Raw genomic sequence first — 15,347 nt, 5'->3', positions numbered from 1 at the left:
GTGTGGTGGGGGGCAGGTGTGGTGGGAGGCCGGTAGGTGTGTGGTGAGAGCAGGGCTGGCGTGAGGTACTTTGAAGAACAGAAATGAATTCTCTCACCATCTGGAGGCCACACGTCGGGAGTGGGGGGTCTCTGTTGACTTGGTCCCTCTGTTCTTGTAGTCCCCCCCACCCCCTTGGCTGTTGGTGGCTCCTCACACGGTGTCTGTCCCCCCACCCCCCGTGTGACTCTGTCCTCTTGATAAGATTTTGCTCAGAAGGGATCCGGCCGGCATGAGCTCCCTGTCTAATGACATCACCACTTTTGGCCACAGCGTTCATACCCAGCGTTCTGTCTGAGGCTTTCTCGGTAAGGGCTGGTTTCATATCAGCAACATTGTTTTCTGATCTCATGGAGGATGTTAAAGTTTTCTGATTTGTCTCCTAACTGGCTGTGCAGTATATTGTCTTTCTAAACTGGCTGGTGGTTTTCTGTTTTCCCCTGGGGGCTCCTCCTTGAGGTGTTAGGACTAATAGCCCCCTGGAGAAGGAAGACCCCCTCCCTGTGAGGTTGAGCAGGAGGAAGGCCTGCCTCAGCAGTGAAGCCCACATTGCTGTGGGGCACCCCTTCCTGCCCCTTCAGGCAGTCCCCACAATCAGGGTGTCCCAGGGAGAAGCAGAGACCCTGAGGGGCTGGGGAAGCTGACCACACTCATCTCCATTCTGGGGTCGTGTGGAACCCCTGGAACTCCTGGGGGCCTGAACCTGCCAGTCACTGCCCTGCAGGGTGGTCAGCATGCAGTGAGGACACCCCATAGGGCTTGGGCCCCCTCCCCACTCTAGACCCTCTCTCTTCTCTCTGGGGCCTCTTGTCCTGAGCTGCCATCTAGTCACCCACAGTTCATGTGATTCCTGTGATGCATAACTTCTCACTGACGGCTTTTCAGAAGTAGGTTGCCAGCTCTTTCTTCCGTCGTTATCTGGAAGTTCTGCTGAAACCTGCTCAGCGTCTGTTTCCAATGGTGGCTGCACATGAGGTGCATTGGCTGGGAATTGAACTCAGGGCTCCTGTGTGGAAGGCAAGGATTCTCCCACTAAACCACCCTTAAAACTGACGAACAAAAGCCTGTTGCCATCACGCTGGGTCTGACTCACAGCGACCCTGCAGAGAGTTTCCAAGGCTATAAATCTACGGGCGCAGATAGCCCCATGGTTATTCCAAGGAGCCCCTGGTGGGTTTGAACTGCTGACTTTGTGGTTAACAGTCCAGTGCTTATCCTCAGCGCTACCAGTGCTCCTTAAGTCAATGTTGTTGTTGTTACGTGCTGTCGAGTCAGTTACGTAATAATTACTTAATAATCACTTTTGTTGTTGGGAAGATGGCTCTGTGGACTGCAGTAGCTTTGTGGGATAAACACTGGACTGTGAACCACAAGGTCAACAGTTCGAGCCCACCAGCTACTCTGCAGGAGAAAGATGAGCCTTTCTGCTCCTGGGAAGATTTACAGTCTCAGAAACTCTTAAGGGCCCTTAACAATAACAATTCATAGGTTTTTGTTGTTTTATATTAACAACTGTTCTTACTATTGCTCTGAGCTGTTTTTTCTCTTATTGTCCCACTTTCTGCCTTCAAAGGCGGCTCCCTGACAGGACACCCCCAATCTTAGAAGGCAAACCCATATTTATCCTCCCTGGTGGTGCAGTGGGTTAAGCATAAGATTGGTGGTTCAAACACACCAGCTGCTCCCTCCACAGGAGAAAGATGAGGGAGTGCCGACTGGTCACAGGTGCAGGTGGACGGAGCCGCAGCCTGGCTTTCAGACCGTCTTTAAAGAGCTGGCTTTACCCACGGCCTGTCAGGGGGCCACAGGCCTTCTGCGTGCAATCCTTGTGCCTTGTCAGGTAAAATCAGACACGTGTTCCGCAGTGTGCTCTCCTGGGCCTCCTCTTCCTGCCCCTCTCTGCTCCCTTACTCCCTGTCCTCTCAGTAAATAGTCCCAAACCCAATCCATGGCCTGTGGGACAGAGGAGAACTCATCTTTACCGGGCCATACAGCCTGCTCTTTCTCCCTCGAAGCAGCTGGTGAGTTAGAACTGTCAACCTTTCAGGGACAGGTGTCTGGTAAGGAGCCCTGTGGTCCACAACATTCTCTCGGCTCCCACTGGATCACTGGAGCACATTTACAAAATCTCCCCACAGAGCTTCAAGGCAGAAAGCTGTCCAGCAGGCAGCCGCTAGCCCACTAGGATCCTGCTGAAGGGCAGGGCAGTGACTGCACGCTGGCCATCACACTTCTGTGGTGCCCACTCAACCGCCTTGCCGAAAACTGGCTGAGGGAAGTGGTAGGCAGAACACTTAGCTTACACAAATTCGCACCTCCGATGGGACAGATCTCTGCTTGCTTTGAGATGTGTCCACTCATTCCTGGAAAGGGTCAACATATACTCTGACATTATTGCTCACTGGCCAGTTCATCAAGATGTATGAGTTCCATTAAGCTGCTTACAGAAGAACTGGGCAGAGAGGACAAGGTGAACAATGGATACACCCAAATCAGACCTGCCTTCGAGATTTAACTACGAAAAGTCATCCAATGAACTCCTGTGGGCACAGTTCTACTCTTGACACACATGGGACCACCATGAATGGAATCCATTTATGAAAAATCATCCACTGATGACCCTGTGGACACAGTCCTACTCTGACACACACGGGGGCACCATGAGTGCAATCTACTTATGAAACATCATCCACTGAGAACCCTGTGAGCACAGCTCTACTCTGACACACATGGGACCACCATGAATGGAATCCATTTATGAAAAATCATCCACTGATGACCCTGTGAGCACAGTTCTACTCTGACACACACAGGGCACCTTGAGTTGGGGATGACTTGACAACATGAATTAGGTTGATTTTTGGTGTAAAGATCAGACCCCCACGAGGTGCTGACTTCAGTGTCTTCTGGTGACAGCTGGACATTGCTTCTAGGGTTTCAAGTGGTACAAACCACAAAGAATCACTTTTTGGATAATTAAAACTATTTTGAATTTTTTATTTGTCAATCTGGTTTCTAATATAATTTTAATGAACTGAAAGACATTCACAAAGGATATTAGGCATACATACATCATCTCCTTTCATTCTAGATTCCATGCTGTTGCTTTTAGAGAGTGAGGCTGTGTGATCCCTGGTCCCTGGGCGGGACAGGACAGGATGGGACTTCCAGCCGACTGGATCGAATGTGCGGTCTGGCTTTCCACGCCTCCAACCTCGGTGGTCACCACAGCCACTCCCAGAGGTAAAAACCCGAGGAAGTTAAACCAAGAACCAGTGACGGAGAACGCTTGCCTGGCCCCCCCCTACCCCCACCCCAGGCTCCTCCACACGCCCATCGCATCCCAGAATGCAAAACTCTGAGTCGAGGGAGGTGTGGAGAGGACGCTGAGGCACGTGTCTATCTGGGAACTGGGTCTGCAAACGTGTGCATCGCCCTCCGCCAGTGCTGGCTCACGTGCTGATGACGCGTTTACAGACCGCTCGTGCAGAGGAGACCTTGAACTTGGAAAAACTGTCAGGCAGGCTGGGGAGAGGGCAGCTGTCACACTCCAGCAGGGAGCCCCCGGCGGCGTGGGATCCCGGCCTTGGGTGGTGGTGTACTGTGCTTACAGCCTTGGGAATCAGTAAGCAGCTGGGCAGCAAGGCCCCCTCTGCCTTCAGGCCTTGGACTTGCCACCTTGCTTCTTCCAATGTGACCTGAGGCCACAGACCAGGGTATGTGTGGGTCTTTACGATTGGGCAAGAACCAGGGGCTCTTCACCATTGCACCATGAAGTAGGTAAACCAGCCATCTCCTACCTGGGACACGGGCAGGGGGCGGGGGCAGGCAATGTGGCACACAGTCAGTTAGGGGCAGGTTAGGACCTGCAGGCTGACTCTTGGAGTGGACTCTCCCCAGAATGCCACTGGGAAATGGCTCTAACCAGCCAGACAGGCTGTTCATGTTTTTCAGCAACGTCAAGGTACTTTGGGGCACAATGGTTAACCAGCCCGCTGCTCCACAGGGTGGGGGGAAGAGACCTGGTGACCTTCCCCCATGAAGGTCACCATCTAGACAACCCAGGGAACACTTCTAGTCTGTCCTACAGGACGGCTGTGAGTCCGTCTCCAGGAGACAGCAATAAAGGATCAGTTAGTGCATTTGGGATTACTTACTTAGGGCCTACATTAGGCTGGCTAACTGGAATTAAACTTGATTCATGTCTTTATTTTTGAAAAGTATTTGATAAGAGAGTGAAAAGGAAAACAAAACAAAACAACCCCAAAACAACCCCAAACATTAAAAAAAGTTCAAATCAGGAGCGAATCTTCAGGAGGTACTAGATGCTTAAACTCTCCGATAAGCCTGGTGTGGAGACAGCAGGGACAGAGGAGCTGGGCACAGAAGTGGACGAAGGCTGGTTCTTTCCAGATGCAACTTCGATCATGCACATTTCCATGTTTGGTAGCCGTTGGCTTTTCCTGGATCCCAATAGGTGTTCTGATCACATGAAAACTTGCTCTGTATCTAGGGCTAGGTTTCTTCTGGCACCTAAGGGGTCCTACTTCCACAGCGAAGATGCTCAGTCAAACCCAGGGGAGTAAATTCACGCCAAACTCTTGTTTCCATCTCGTCAGTCAAAGCTCCACTCCACAGGGACCGTCTTTCTAAGCCTTTGGTCACACAGTCTTAAATGTTCAGAGGGTTAGAGAATAATGGGAAGGAACTCCTCCTGCCCTCCGAGGTAGCTTCCTCAAGCTCTAGTTGAAACTCCAATCTTTTGCTGTCTTCATAATCCCACAGCCGCCATCAATTTCTCCTGACACTTTAACACAGCCTGTTGCTTTCTGAGTTCGTCTTTATGATGTTGTTGTTGTTAGGTGCCATAGAGTCGGTACAGACGCGTAGTGACCCTATGCACAACAGAACAAAACACTACCCGGTCCTGGGCCAACCTCACAATTGTTGCCACGCTTAAGCCCATTACTGCTGCCACTTTGCCAATCCATCTCACTAGGGGTCTTCCTCTTTTTCTCTGAACCTCCACCTTACCAAGCATGACATCCTTCTCCAGCGACTGGTCCCTCCTGACAATATGTCCGAAGTATGAGAGACGAAGTTTGGCCATCCTGGTCTCCAAGGAGCACTCTGGCTGCACTTCTTCCAACACAGATCTGTTGGTTGTTTTGGCAGCCCGTGGCACTTTCAATATTCTCCTCCAACACCATAACTCAAATGCATCCATTCTTCTACGGTCTTCCTTATTCACTGTCCAGCTTTTGCATGCATATAAGGTTATTGAAAATATCATGCCTTGGGTTAGGCACACCTTAGTCCTCAAGCTGACATCTTTGCTCTTGATAAAGCATAGGGACATTAAACCTCCAGATTTTGTGGGGTCCAAATGACAATGCCAGACAAGGCTTTGTCTGGTCTGGGGCCCTGAAGCTGCGGTGAACCAGGTTGTCTCATTATGATCTTTTGAGGGAGGGAGCTGAATAAAGAGCTGCTTCCTTTTCTTCACACACACAATGACTAACTGTTTAGAATGTCCTGGACGTGGCCACAGCATCAAAGAGAAGCCAGGATTTCCAGCTTCTGTTTGGCACTTGGACTTGCCTTTTGTACCTCCTGGGGATGGTACCCCCTCCAGGGCAGGGCTTTGGGTGAAGTGGTCCGATTTGCAAGGCTGGTGAAAGGAGTTCTGGGGTCGACTTTTCACCTTTTGTGACAGGATGCAGGTGAGAAGAGAGGGAAGGGGACGGAGACCATGTTTCCCTCTTTGGTGCTGTCCTTGCTGAATCCCCGAGTTACTGTGGGAAGAAGAAAGACAACACACGAGGAAATGCAAGAAAGAGCGCATTTCCATCGGGCACAATTCATTAGGTGCAAAAGTGACACCTGTGAAACAGATGAACAAAACCAGAAACGCCTCTAAACCATTATGTTTAACATGTGCTTTTCCACATGACGATACACGCTGCCGTTGGGTGGATTCCGACTCACAGTGAACCTCGGGACAGAGTAGAACTGCTCTTTAGGGGCTCTGGGCTGGACATTTTCACCGGAGTGGACAGTCTTATCTTTCTCTTGTTGAGCAGCTGGTGGGTTTGAACTGCTGACCTTTCAGGGAGCAGCCCAGCACTTAGCCCACGGAGCCACCATGCCCCCCTGACAATACAGAATGGCAGCCATCTTTGTTAGATCAATAGCCTTGTTGGCAATTTGTCCTTTGTTACATTGCTTGGATGATTCTGGTTTTAGTGTACTTTACAGACGAATGACTTAGATCTCAGGGTCTTCATGTGTCGGATGACAGTGCCTATGAGAGGCATCCGTTCCTTCTGTTGTCTTGACTTGGGGGGATCAGTGGGCTCAGTGTTGTCTGTGGAGTGGGTCACGCTGGTGCCACGTGCCCCAAAGAGTGAAGGTCCTCCATTGGGTTAGGCACATCCAGTATCCTGAAAAGCACATGGCTATAAGCCCAATGAAGGCGTTTCCGTTTCACTGAGGAGACGCCTCGTCTCATCCCTTTCCAGGAAGAAAAGCAGGACAGTGATAATACTGATTTCCTCAAGAATGTTGGACTCTATTAGTATTATTATTGTTAACACAAGTGCTTATTAAGCACAAGAAACCTGAAGTGGAGTGATTGCAAATGGTAGTTATTGTGAACTTGAGCTTTTTGGATGTTCTAGTAGGGAGCGGTGTTCCTATTTGGTCATACAAAGTCTACGATTTTAAAAATAAAACCAATGGGTTACATGTGGGGATAAAAGTGGGCAATATACCTGCTTAAAGTGAGTGGCCTGTTGGATAAGATGTGTCCATTCTCTGAGAAGTAACAGCCACCTGCCAGGTTTTTGAGGAACCCAAGGTTCAGATGTGTCTGCCAAAGAAGACTGAATCGTGGCAGGATGTCAGTTTCGGATGGAACAATCTGTGGATGACCTTACACATGGTGGTGTTCCCTTAGATCCGGAAGTCATAGCAACAGTAAGATAACCAGAGCAATCTGGCTTTATTGTGACCTGCCCACTTAGAGGACGATGTGTGCCACAAGGTGATTAAAAACGAGAGATCTGAACAAAACATGAACAGCTTCACTTGTGCACCCCACACGGCTGCTGTACCATAAACAAGACAAAAGCGAAGGAGCCACCGCATCTGGGCTCGAACTCCCACCAACTCTCACACCGATGTTGCTGCCCAATGCTCTTCAGGTGGAGCGGAGGAGAAATCGTTTGTAAAGAGAAGGTGTAGCTGAAAGTTAGAGATATAGAATGGGTCTAAGGCTATGCACATGGAGAGTTAGCTCTTAGAATTCCAGTGAAAGAAAACCAACAATCCCAGTATGAAGCTGCGTCCCGTAGTTCTAAATGCTTCTGTCAGGTTGTGCCAGATGCCCTCTTCCTCGCACTGAGTCAGGTGGCACCCTTCGAGAATTGGGACAGACTGAGGTCTCCTGGAAAACCGGCAAATAGGCTCTCGCTGCCCCTGATTTTCCAACTTTGTTGTTGTTGTTGCTAAGTGTCTTCAAGTTGGTTCTGACTCATAGCGACCTTGTACAGGGTTTCTGAAGAGCAGTTGATGGGTTTGAACCATGGATTGTGTGGTTTGCAGTCCAATGCTGATCCTACAGTGCCACACTAGGAGTCCAGTGTGAAGGACGTGATGCGACGTGATGTGAACACAGACTAGTTACTACAGTTGCCTATTAAAGTTCACTATATGCAAAAGGAGGAGAATGTTGGAGGTCAGATGCACGTTTATCAGCTTTTCTCAAGAAAAAATATCCACCTTCTAAGGGCTCTTAAAAATGTAGAAAACTTGCCCTGTTACCATGGGGTTTCAGAACACTTCTAAACACACACAAAATTAGACAGATATTACCTACAAATTTCAACCGTTGCTTAAACTCTAAAAGCATTTTTGTATTATTTTGCTTTGATACTGAAGGGGAAACGCAGCTATAAAGAAATAGTAAAAAGTATCTTTTCTCTGTTTTTTTTTTTTGTGGTGATCAGTCTCAAGAACTTCCGGTGGCTCGTCTCCCCAGTTTGTGCTGATATTTCAAGGGTGTGCTCCCCTCCCACCACCCAGAGCCGCCCTCAGATGAGCCATTCCCTTTTGCTTTCATCAATGGTCTCTGTGAAGTTGGGGTCGTTGTTCATGATGGCGGCGTCCGCACTCTCTGCTGACTCCGCCCCCTTCGCCTCGTTGGTGTGGTAGGTGCCCTTGTGACGGAACATGTACCGAATGAGGAAGACCAAAGTGCAGAGAATGGTGAAGATCACCACAGCAATGACACCTGGTGGAGACAGGAGAAGGACTAGAGGTTAGATGTCTCTCACATGTCCCCTGACACCTTTCTCCATGGCTTCATGGCTTCCTCCAACGCTGCCCTCTCCCCTCTACAACACAAGCCTCCAAACACCACCATCATCACGACTGCTACCTCCATCTTCACCACCTCCACCACCACCTCTACCACCATCACCATCACCACCAATATCACCTCTACCACCACCACTGCCTCCATCTTCACCACCTCCACCTTCATCACCATCACTACCACTACCACCAACAACATAGGAAAACTTTTGCTTCTGGCTAAAATGAAAAAATGGACAATGCCAAGCGTTGATGAGATTGTGGGTTAACTTAAACACAGAACTATCAGTGTTCACCCATTTTGAAAAACAGCATGGAAATTTCTTATAAACTTAAATACCCACTGTCTTAATAATATGGTAGTTCTGTAACAGAAATATCACAAGTCGATGGCTCTAACAAACATAAGTAATTCTCTCCCAGTGTAGGAGGTTAGCAGTCGGATTTCATGCCTGCTCTAGGGGAAGGCTCTTTCTCTCTTCGGCTCACAGTGTAGGAGAAAAGTCTCTGTCTCCTTTCAGCATCTGTGGGTCTGATACTCCGTGATGGTCTTCATGTGTCTTGGCTTAGGAAAAAGCCAAGAAAAGACATGCACCAAGAACAATTTACACTAGCTCTCGAGGCTTGAAAATAACCCGTTTCTGAGACTCTCTAGATAATGGACCTGCGCTCCAGACTCTGGGTGTTGATATGTTCTCTAGAGTCTGGGTGGGAGCCCCTTGGCCCTGGCTTTGAATCCACTCCAGGTCCACCAGGATGGCAACTCTGCTCCCCAACTGGGCAGCCGCATTCCCTTCTCCTAGTTCAACAGAGCGGTGTTCTCTAACCCCTCAGACCCAGCTATCCCACTCTTTTGCCTGTTGAGCATGGCAGCCCCATCCTCCTAACACTTGTGAATGGAATTGAGTTGATAGAGATCTTACTCTTTGAAATCTAGAAGGTGGGGGGGTGCTACTCTTTGGAATCCCCAAGCTTGTGGCCCAACCCTTTGAGACAGAGGCAGCTCTGCTGGGCACCCCCACTCTGCCGGGAAGCCCCCTGCCTGAAGGCACTCAACTCTCTTGCTTCCTGGGTCAGCTCTGGGGCAGGCCTCCTGGTTCTGCTGCCGCTGTTTCCCTGCAGCAGCTTCTCGGCTTCTCGCCGTCTGCACCATCTCTGGTGTTATAGCGCTCCTCACTTCCTTCTGAGCCCTCACCAGAATTGCCTTTGATGCCCGTAATTCCACCAACAGTCTCTTCAAGGTAATCTAGGATTTTACTACTAGCATCTTAAAACTCTTCCAGCCTCTACCCATTGCCCAGTTCCAAAATGTTCCCACGTTTTAGGTAGAACATTGGGCTCCTGGTACCAAATTCTTAGTTCTGGTGTTACCATAGCAGAAGGACTGCAGTGAATGGCTTTACCAAGCAGAAACACGTCCTCTCCTAGTTAGGAGGCCAGCTCGTGCTTTCTTCCTCTGTCCATCAGCTCACAGTCAAGCTGGACACCTGCACTCAGAGCACTAGCTCCAGGTGTGTGTGTGTGTGTGTGTGTGTGTGTGCTTTCTCCTTCTACCGGCTCTGCGACAAGGTCCTTGTTTCCTCTTAGCATTGGTGAGCCCTGTGTTCCGTGGAGATCTCCATGTGTCTTGGTGTCAATCTCTTCCCGGGGCCAAAGGATGAGCTCTGCTCCCAGCTCATCTTTCTTTTAATGTTTTATTGTGAATTATGTGACAGTTTACATGGGAGAACATTAGTTTTACGTTCATCCTATCGTATATTGTTTCATTGCCATGGTTACAATCCCCTCCACGCATCATCACCCAACCAAAGGGTATACACTACAAGCCTGACCCCCCCGGGTCATCAACACACAGCCCCTCTCCCTCTCTGTGTCTAAAGTCCCCATCTGCTCCATCTCTCCACGTCATCATCTCTGTCTCCATCCCTGGTGACACTATCTCTCTGGGTAGGGTCCCGCTCTCTGTTCTTCTCACTTGATGGTCCCAGGAACCTCCGTTCCTGGATTGCAACGTCAACCACTTCCTTTTGCTACAAAACATCTACCTTTACATCTCCAACCCTCACAGTCAGTCCTGATAGCAATTATTCACTATTGTATCACATGAGTCCTATCCCCATCTCCTTTCATCAGCCCCGCCCAGACTGATTGGGTACTACTCAGTGGAGATTCTACCTTCCCCCATGCCCTCTGGATCTAGGCTCCTTTTGAAAGCTTCTAAGCCAGTCACTTCTTGCCTTTGTAGCCCCCCATTTTGGGTAGCCAATGTCCAAGTTGCCCATCCCTGTCTCCCCTGTGTACTGAGGTGCTGGGAATGGTCCTCACCAGCTCTTCTTTCTTGGGGGTAGTAGGTGTCTTCTCAGCTCATGTCTCTTTCCCTTTATCTCTGGTTAGATAAAAGGTGACACAGGCCACATCCCATGGAAACTCCTCCTACATTGATCCTGACTGTGACCTAAGTAAGTGTGACGTCTCCCACCTTCACCCTGTCTCTTGAACACAGCAAACATAACACAGTCCTCTTGAACCTCATTAACCGCAGGCAGTGGTTAGCAGCTACGACACACCACGTGATGGAGGATGATGGCATCAGATCACAACGGAGAACAAACAACCAACACTGGGATCAGAGCCCAGCCAAGCTCAACATCAGTGTGGGACCCGATTCATCTGTGATACCCAGTTTCGTATAAGACCCAGCAGTTGAGCTCCTAGGAATTACTCAAGAGAAACATACAGAACTATTCATAGCAACTTTACTAATAACCTCAAACTGGAACTAACAAATGTCTATTGCAAGACAAATGATGATACATTCATACAATGGGCTATGACTTGGAAATACAAAGAAATGGTCTATTGATACATGCGACAACACAGATGGATCACAAAACATTGCACTGCACAAAAGAGGCCCATCATAACAACTTGCACACTCTAGGATTCCATTTATAGAAAACTCTAGATGGAATGGGCTGGGAGACTGACTGCAAGGATCAGGGGACTTTCTGGCCTGATGGGAGGAGTGTCCTCTTTCTTGGTTATGGTGGTGGCGAGGGTGCATACATTCGTCAACAGTCACACATCCATACATGTGTTCTGACATGGGGGCGCCATGAGTTAGAGATGAAAACCCTGTGGAGCGCAGTTCTACTCTGATACACATGGGGGCGCCATGAGTCAGAGCCAACTCGTTTTTGGTAATATTAAGAAAGCCAAACTCTTTGGAAGCTGCCCATTTCTAGAAATGAATTAGAGAGCATGTAAGCTGTTGTAAGCATGTAAGCTCTTTCACTCAATATAATGTTTCCATTCATCCTTTTTCCCAGTCCTTTCCTGACTTCTGAACTTTCTCCCTGGACCAAGGTTGCCTTCTGGCTCTCACATGGCTGACTGGTAAAGAGTCAGTACCTCCTTGGTGTGATGGCTTGAAAGTTGTGCCATGGTGTCAGCATGTTGCTGAGATTCATCTATGTTGTCAGAGGTGACAAGAAAGACCTGGGACACTGTCGATCCTTTGACGTACTGATCCTTTTTATTAAATCATAGAACGGAACTTGACCAGCATGTTCCCTCCCATTCTTGCAGTGAGCTACCCTGGACCATTTGGAGGTCAGAGGATGAGAGAAGAAGGGCTCAGAGGGGACAAGAAACGTGCTGACAATGGTCCCTGTTGCTTTAGACTCTCTCCAGGCCACCACCACTTTCTCCTTCTGCCAGTCAGCACTGAAGGGCAAGCAGTCTGCAATTTACCAGTTTCGCCACATCCCTGATAAACTTAACTCATCGGAAATGCAAAATTAAGAAAAAGTCTAGACAGTTTTTTCTAAATGTGTTCCTAGATTGCTATGTTATATGCCCACCACTTGGCTGTGAGTATGTAGTACCTGGGTGGCTTGTGTGTTGCTGTGACGCCATGCCACCACTATTTCGCATTCCAGCAGGACAGCCCATTGTGGACACGTTTCATTCAGTAAAGCATCAAGACTAAAAGAGACTAGGAAGAAAGACCTGGCCACCTACGTCCCAAACCAGCCAATGAGAATCTTATAAACCACAAAAGAACACTGTGTGATCTAATGACAGAAGATGAGTCCCCTGGGTAGGAAGACACATTACACAGTGGTCACAACATGGCATGGGCAAATCAACAGATGTGATTATGTAGGATGGGGCAGTGGTTCATTCTGTTGTACATGGGTCACCGGGAGTCAGACCTGGCTCCAACATGTTACATGTGCTACCTACCTCCAATGATGGCCGAGTTCCTGTTGACTCCATTCCTTATGGCTTGTCCTTGTCCTGGGTTGTATGGAAAATCTGCACTGGCTGTTTAGGAAGAAGCAGAGAAGACAGATAAGAGTCAAGCCCACCATCTGTCCCTCATACGACTCTACAGCGCGTCCGTCTTACCTCAGCTTCCCCTCCTGTCCCAATGACACCTCCTTTTTAGGCAGACTTGCTGTCTCCCATAGTCTTCTTCCTCAGGAGTGTTACAGAAGTATAGGGCATGCAGGGCTGGCTCCTCTGCCCACAACAGACAAGCTCATGTGGTGGGATGGACCCCTTTCCTTACACTGACTGTGACCTGTCTCCCTCTTCTTCCATTCAGAGCTGTAGATGAGCTTTTAAAAGCTGACAGTGTTTGTTTAATGGTTTCTCAATGTCGATTCCAGTGTCGATTCAGCTTATTTTAAAAACCTCAATTGGTACCATCGGATCTTGATTATATGCTACCTTCTGAAATGATTAAATGTTAACCAATTCTTATTGGTACAGTGATTAAATGTTAACCAATTCTTATTGGTACAGTGACTCTGCGTATTCTTCCATCTTCTTTATGTAATCCATTTTCTCAGATCCTTTATTCAGATTGAATGAATGTTGTTTTTTGTTGTTTAGTGCCACCAAGTCAATTCTGCCTCATAGCAACCCTGTCTGGGGTTCCCAAGGAGTGGCTCATGAATTTGAACCACCAACCTTGTGGGTAAGAGTCCAATGCTGAGCCTACAGCACAACAGCAGGCCTCCACAGATTAAATGAGTATGGTAATACTACAGAGCCCTGGTTCACACCTTTCATGATTTTAAACCATTCACTATCCTCTTGTTCTGTTTAAACAACTGCCTCTTGGTCTGTGTGCAAGTTCCTCACAAGCACAATTGTTCTTGTTGCTCAGTGCCGTCGAGTCGGTCCCAACCCATAGCGACCCTGTATTGGGTTTCCAAGGAGCAGCTGGTGAGCTTGAACCATAGACCTTGCAGTTCAAACTGTTTTTGCAGTCTGGCAGCAAGCACAATGAAATGATCTATAATACTCAAAAGATGGCTTTAATGTTAAAAAGCAAGATGTCACTTGGAGACTAATATGCTCATGACTCAAGCCATGGTATTTTCAATTGCCTCACATGCAGTTGAAAGAGGTCATGAGTAGGAAAGACAAGAAGAACCAATGCCTTTGAATGATAGTGTGGGGGGCTGCTCAAAGGGTCAAGACTTTCCATGGTTCTAACAAAATAGTTAAGGTTGTTGTTGTTGTTGTTGTTATGTGCCATAGAGTCAGCAGGATTTCTGAGGTCGTAAATCTTTATGGGAGCGGGAAGCCTCATCTTTCTCCCATGGAACAGCTGGTGGTTTCAAACTGCTGACCCTGAGGTTAGCAACCCGATTCATAACCACTAAGCTACCAGAGGTCCTTAAGGTGAATAGAGGTAAATACTGGTAACTGTTGGTACATGGAGGGGGCTACAATCATTATAATGAAGCACAGTACATGTTTGCTGAATGTAAAACAGATGATCTGCTCTGTAAACCTTCATTCAATTCACTAGAAAAAGTAAAAAAAAAAAAAAAAAAAAAAGATGAAAGAGATTTGATGTAACACAAACCTAAACCATGTGCTTTGGTTACTAACAATGATCAACGTTGGCTCGTGAATTATAACAACTGTATTACACCAGTGCAAGGTGCTAATAACAAAAGAAGCTGTGGGCAAGGAGCTTTGCCCTCAGACTTACACAGAAAACCAGGAAACGTGCCCGAGCACGTCTGTAATCCTTAGTGAAAACAGTCACACACTGTGTAATTTCAGTTAAAAGTCAGGGCCCATCACTCAGGGCTGCATGGTCCCGAGTCATATGGGGACTCATTGTACTTTCTGTGATTTTCCATAAGCTGAAAATTGCTGTAAAAATGGACCCTTAGAAAAGAGTAATTTGGATTCCTTAGTGTCAGATTTCTTGTTTGTACTGTTGAGTGGGTCTAGAGGATATGGATGAAGCATTTTCCCCCTTCAGATAGTAAATGAGGTGATTGTAGTTCTTACTTACTAAGTTTTAAAATAGGTAAAATTGCAAGTAAAACACACAATTAAATGCATATAAAAATAAATCACGATTAGCTAACATACACACATAAGACGTGAAAGGGATTAAATTAAAGCTTCAGGTTTTCATATATCCACGTAAAAGAAGAAAAGCTTTAGAAAGAATCTGACAATCTCCTAGAGAAATTATCTCCATGGAAACCACTTGAGTCTCAGCATCTAAAGTGATCAGTTGAGGCACTTGAATAAAACTGCTGCTATTAATTGTGATTTAATTTAATTTAAATTGCAACGTTATTTTTGCAGGGGTCTGGGTCAAACAGTGTAATAAACCCGTGTTCTTCCTGGCTTCTGTGTTTCATTTCACTGTATTCTGTCTTTCCAAATCTGAGATAAGAGGTGGTAAAAATTTTTTCTCAAAATACTTTGGTTTAGCCATTGACTGTATTTCCGAAGCAGAAATGGAAACAAATGGTTGTTCTTGAAGATGCTGAGATTCTGGGGGCAGGCACTGTTTACTTCAGAAGAGGACAAGAGAGCCTTGTTTTCAGAGGGAAGGATTTCTCCATGCCAGTTGGGTGCTTACCTGGCCCTTCATGACCCCCTGT

At 47.5% G+C, this 15,347-nt stretch overlaps 1 protein-coding gene across 1 annotated transcript in view; it reads right to left on the bottom strand.

The window, feature by feature from the left end:
- Window positions 1-8,132: 8,132 nt before the first annotated feature.
- CNTNAP2 (contactin associated protein-like 2) overlaps window positions 8,133-15,347 on the bottom strand; it is a 1,478,157-nt gene continuing 1,470,942 nt past the window's right edge. The window contains exons 24-25 of the mRNA XM_006861289.1: window positions 12,664-12,744; window positions 8,133-8,332 (exon numbers count right to left, since the gene is read on the bottom strand). Of these exons, the coding sequence (XP_006861351.1) occupies window positions 8,133-8,332; window positions 12,664-12,744 (281 nt within the window). The remainder of the gene's footprint in view (window positions 8,333-12,663; window positions 12,745-15,347) is intronic.

The sequence above is a fragment of the Chrysochloris asiatica genome, unplaced genomic scaffold (genome assembly GCF_000296735.1).
Source record: "Chrysochloris asiatica unplaced genomic scaffold, ChrAsi1.0 scaffold00041, whole genome shotgun sequence".
In the NCBI taxonomy this organism is placed as follows: Eukaryota; Metazoa; Chordata; class Mammalia; order Afrosoricida; family Chrysochloridae; genus Chrysochloris; species Chrysochloris asiatica.
Note: the sequence above shows the minus strand (reverse complement) of the source record. Positions and strands in the feature narration are given on the sequence as shown.